The following is a 5,786-nucleotide window of genomic DNA, read 5'->3' on the forward strand; positions in this document are numbered from 1 at the left end:
ATATAAAAAAAATAAAAAAAAATAAAAAAAATAAAAAAAAAAAAAAAAAAAAAAAAAAAAAAAAAAAAAAAAAAAAAAAAATATTTAAAAAAAAAAAAAAAAAAAAAATATAAAAAAAAAAAAAAATTTATAAAAAAAAAAAAAAAAAAAAAAAAAAAAAAAAAAAAAAAAAATATATATATATATATATACAGAATAGCTAAAAGAATTTCCAAATATCTCTAAATATATCATCAATCTTTAATTTTCTTTTTTATTTTATTTTTTTCTGCAAATGTCAACCAAATACATCATAGAACATTTAGATGAACTGGAGGAATGGTGCATACTTGAATATATACATATATGCCAAACGGTAAAAGATGAAAATGTAATATTTACAAAAATCTGTGAAAACTTCAGTGAATTGACAAATGGTAAATATAAACCATCCTGTTATGAAAAGTCAATAGATGAAATAAAGAATGATCTATTGTCAGGAAATATTTGTTTATTAGACATGAAAGCACAAAATAAATTAACATGTAACGATAAAAATAAAATCGATTTTTTATTATTCGGAGGAATATTAGGAAATGTTCCATCTGATGATCGTACATCCATATTAAGAAAATTTAATTTCCCTATATCAAGAAATTTAGGTCCTATACAAATGACTACTAATACAGCTGTTCTTGTTTGTCATATTATTTTGAATGATAATATCGAATTAGAACATATTCCATATGTTGATAATCCAGAGATTTTTCTTAAAAATAATAAGGAATCTATATCTCTTCCTTTTCGTTTTGTTTCAAAATATTACTACACCCAATGTGAGCAAGATAAAAATGTTCCTGTTCTTCCAGAAAATTTTAAAGAGTACTTAATAAAATTGGGTGATCAACAGTTTGATGACATATCATCATTTTTAGAAAATGAAGATGATTAATTTTTAAAGGGCTTAACAGAATGGATGTCTTCATATATATATAAATATATATATTTATGTATGTATATATATATGATTCTTATATTTTTTTTTTTTCTTTTGTTGTATATTTAATGTATTTTCTTCATTCGTTGAAGGAACCATTTTGTATATATATGCATTAATAATTACAAATATAAGATAATGCTAAAATATGAAAATATATCAAATTATATCATATTAAGTAAATAAATTTTATTAATTCCTGGATATGGATATATCTTGTTATATTTTTATCCATATATTATTATTTTGTTTTATTTTGTTTTGTTTTGTTTTGATTTTTTTTTGTTTTTGTTTTTTTTTTGTACTTTCACACAAGAAACTTGATCCACTTGAACAATTTTATCAATAAAATAAAAAAAATAAAAATATATTACTATATTTATATGTTTATATGTTTATATGTTTACATGTTTGTATGTATGTTGATTTTTTTATCCATTAAAAATGTGTAGAGGTTAATAATAATAATTCAAGTATCCCAAAAAAAAAAAAAAAAAAAATTTTTTTTTGTTCAGTCATACATATATATATATATATATTCATTTATGTTTCACTTTTCAAAATATAATTTATATAAATTTTGAATTTCATATTTATATATTGATTCATCATTTGTTATATCTGGTGTTTCTAGTATGATAGGAATATTTTTAAAATATTTGGATTTCATAATATATTTAAAAGTATCCATAGTTAATTTTCCTTTTCCAATATTTTCATGTCTATCTAATCCACTTCCTAAATCTGATTTAGAATCATTTAAATGAACCGCTTTTAAATATTTAACATTAACAATATCATCAAATTGTTTCATTACTTGATCAAAACTATCATATGTTTTAATATTATATCCTGCAGCAAAAGTATGACATGTATCAAGACATACACCTATTCTTTCTTTGTCATGTACTAGATTAATAATATCTCTTAGATGTTCAAATTTAGAACCTACGGAATTTTTTTGACCTGCAGAATTTTCTAAAACTATAATAACATTATTAGTTTCTTTATGAGCTTTATTAATACAATCAGCTACATTTTTTATACCTTGTTCAACTGTACATTGTCCAACGGTAGATCCTGGATGGAAATTATATAATTTAATATTTAATTGTTCACATCTTTTTATATCATCTAAAAAAGACATGTATGATTTATCTCTTTTTTCTTTATCTGGATTTGCTAAATTTATTAAATATGATCCATGAGGTAAAATAAAATTTTTATCAAAATTATATTTTTTACAATTTTCTTCAAACTGTTTTATATTATCATATGTTAATGCTGCACTCTCCCATTTACGTTGATTTTTTAAAAATAATGCAAAAGCTAAACCAGATATATTAAAAGAATTAATAGGAGCATTTTGTACTCCTCCTGATGCAGATATATGAGCACCTAAATATACATTACTTATTTTTGCATATTCTTTTATTTTATTATAATCATTCCATCTATCTTCTATATTTTTTGGTATAGGTGGGATATTTTTTATATCATTTGTTGATTGTTCAGATTTTATTTTATTATTTTTTTTCTTTTCTATTTCTTTTTTTGTTTGTTTACTTTTATTTTCTTTTTTTTTTTCAATACTTTTATTTGTTACCTCTTTTGGATTACTTACACATTTTGTATCATTATATCTATTGTTATTTATTTCAACAACATTACTGTTTATCTCTTTTTTTAAACAAATGGTATTACTTTCCTCTTTTTCTACTTCTTCTATTTTTTTTATATGTGTACCTTCTTTAAAAGAAATATTCTCATCCTTAATATTGTTATTTTCAATTTGTTTATTATATAATTCTTCATTTCGGTTTTTTTCGTCCCCTTCCAATGACTCTTTTTTCATATTCAAATATTTTCTTATATCTCCGTATTGGCACGTTTCAGTTATTTTACTCATCTCTGTATTTTTCTCTGCTATTTTTTTGAATATGTTCATATAAAATAAATCTTTGAAAATGGCTTGTTCTTTTTTTTTTTTTTTATCACCACCCTCAAGTATTTTAAAAAATATATGCATATAATTATTTTTGTTTTTTATGGAAAAACTTAAATTATTGTTATAATTGTTGTTCATATAACAATTACGATAATTATTAAAAATATTAGGATATCCACAATGTATATAATGAATATTTTTTATATTATTATAAGAATGATTAAATGTTTTTCTTCTTATAACTCGAATTGATAAGGTACCACCTTCATAATAATTCCTTGGCAATATTTGCAGAAGTACCAGCATATACAAAAGAAAGCAAAAAAAAGAAAAGTAGAAAGATGACAAAGATGAAAATGAGGAGTGAGAAAAAAAAAAGAACATTTATTTAGTTGCTTTTGTATCCATAAAAGGAGAAGGGGGGGAGGGGTGAAGAAATCAAAAAGGAAAATGAAAAATAAAAAAATAAACAATTTTTAAAGAACAAAAAAAAAATTTTGAAAATAAAAATGTGTATTGATAAGAGATAATACACAAATTGGAATTTAAATAAAGAATGGTACATATATATTAATATATTAATATTTATATATATATATATATATATATATATTCATGCAAATTATAAAAAAAATTCACAAGGCTTACTAAAATATACATAAATAATACATATATAATATAATTATACATATATATATATATATATATATATATATATGTATTTATTTATTTATTATATGTTAATATATTCTAAAATAATATTAAAATAATATTTAAAATAATCAAGAAATATTTCATCTCATAAAAATATAAATTATAAAATGTATTTATAATATTATCATATGATATATAACTTTAATTTTTATTATTTATTCAATAATACCAGATTATTATATTTCCAACCTTAATACAATGAGCCGTTTTAAGTGTATAGCCATATATATATATATATATAATATATATATATTTATAAACCGAAAGGCTCATTTTATTCACACAAGTTAATATTATAAACATTATCATATATTTATTTAAATCGAATTTCACAAATGTTTTATTATTATAAGGTTCCTTAAAAAGTATTTTATTATATATACTATGCATACGTAAAAAAAAAAAAAAAAATAAATAAATATATATATATATATATATATATATATATATGTACATATATTTATTTTACCTGACTTGTGCAGGTTGAAAAAAAAAAAAAATTATTTTATTTTTTATTTTTTATTTTATTTTTCATTTTATTTTTTATTTTATTTTTTATTTTTCATTTTATTTTTTATTTTATTTTTTATTTATTTCCCCCTTTTTACTCGTTGTTAAAAATATAATGCTTTAATCTCTCATTTTCTCTCTTTATATCTTTTTTTTCTTCTAATAAAATTTCTGCTTTTTTTATAACTCGTCCAATTTTAAACATATTTTCAAGAACTTCCTTTTTGTTGAGTATGTACGGTTTTAATTTATCTTTCATAATATTTTTGACTTGATTAAATGCATTGACATCCTTTTTGTCAATAAACGAAATGGCTAGTCCCTTTCGGTTGGCTCTGGCTGTTCGTCCAACTCTGTGTATATATTGAACAGTATCATTTGGGAAATCAAAATTAATTACAAAAGAAATTTTTGGAATATCTATACCTCTACTGATAATATCAGTAGCAACAAGTATTTTACATAATCCGTTTTTAAATTTGGCTAAGGTGGCAAATCTGTTTTTTTGATCTTTTGAAGAATGCATAGCATCAACCTGAGATATGCCTAACATATTTAGAACGGTATAAATAAGTTCACATTTATAACTATTAGCTGTAAATATAATACCAGATAAGTCATTAACTTTATTTTTTAAGATATAAATTAGATAGGTAATATGTGCAATTTCTTCAACATAAATATATCTTTGATCTAGGTTTTTAGGAGGTTTTTGTTTTTTATTTGCATTAACTAAAATTAAATTATTATATGGAAAAGTATTTATTAATAATTGCAATGAATCTGTAATAGTAGAACTAAAGAATAATGTTTTTCTTTCGTTAGCACAATTTTTTGGTAAATTATTTAAAATGTTTTGTAATTTATCTTCAAAACATTTTTGTAATAAAAGGTCCGCTTCATCTAGTACTAAAAATCTTAATCTTTTAAAACAATTTTGTATATCTATGCTATTATCTAATATATCACTGATTCTTCCTGGAGTTCCAACAATAATATGTGGTTTTGTCATAACACTTTTTCTCTGTTCGATTAATGAGAAGCCTCCAATACATGATAAAATCATGACACCTATTTTACTACCATATAAATGAAACTGTTCAATAATTTGAAACACTAATTCTCTTGTAGGTAATAAGATTAAAGAAAATATACCATACAAATTTTTATTTAATTCTTGTAATATACTCCAACAATAACATATAGTCTTACCACTACCAGTTTCTGATGAACCAATTATATTTTTACCTTGTATAATTAAAGGCAAACATAATTGTTGTATTTTTGTTGGATATAATATATGAACACTTTTACTTATTTTTATTAACCACTCTTCTACACCTAATTCTTCAAATGATATATTATTATTTTGGTCACTACAACCATTTATCTCTTCTTTATTATATAACCGGCTATCATCTAAATTCTTACATTGTTTATATTTAATACCTTTCTTTTTTATGTAATCCTCTCTAATTTTCTTTTTTAAAAATTTTTTTATGTAGTAACGTCTAAATAGCTTACAAAGCCTTAGCGAGGGTTTCTTTGTTTTCGCACATGATATCATTGATAAGATCAAGCAGTTAAATGTATATATATAAAATATTTTATGCTAATAGATATATAAATATATATATA

General features: G+C 21.0%; 3 protein-coding genes across 3 annotated transcripts; 1 reads left to right on the plus strand and 2 right to left on the minus strand.

Moving 5' to 3' along the window:
• Positions 1-274: 274 nt before the first annotated feature.
• Positions 275-931, plus strand: PGSY75_1332500 (putative SAM-dependent RNA methyltransferase; the record flags this gene model as incomplete). The annotated part of the gene is made up of 1 exon (XM_018787378.1): positions 275-931. One exon carries the CDS (start codon positions 275-277, stop codon positions 929-931), a length of 657 nt encoding a protein of 218 aa, XP_018640120.1.
• A 595-nt stretch (positions 932-1,526) lies between these two features.
• On the minus strand, positions 1,527-3,308 carry PGSY75_1332600 (putative apurinic/apyrimidinic endonuclease Apn1; the record flags this gene model as incomplete). Its single annotated transcript, XM_018787379.1, has 1 exon — positions 1,527-3,308. The coding sequence occupies one exon, from the start codon at positions 3,306-3,308 to the stop codon at positions 1,527-1,529; it is 1,782 nt and encodes a 593-aa protein (XP_018640121.1).
• A 934-nt stretch (positions 3,309-4,242) lies between these two features.
• Positions 4,243-5,715, minus strand: PGSY75_1332700 (putative DEAD/DEAH box ATP-dependent RNA helicase; the record flags this gene model as incomplete). The annotated part of the gene is made up of 1 exon (XM_018787380.1): positions 4,243-5,715. One exon carries the CDS (start codon positions 5,713-5,715, stop codon positions 4,243-4,245), a length of 1,473 nt encoding a protein of 490 aa, XP_018640122.1.
• Between the last annotated feature and the right edge of the window lie 71 nt (positions 5,716-5,786).

Source organism: Plasmodium gaboni, chromosome 13 (assembly GCF_001602025.1).
Source record: "Plasmodium gaboni strain SY75 chromosome 13, whole genome shotgun sequence".
NCBI classification, from domain to species: domain Eukaryota; phylum Apicomplexa; class Aconoidasida; order Haemosporida; family Plasmodiidae; genus Plasmodium; species Plasmodium gaboni.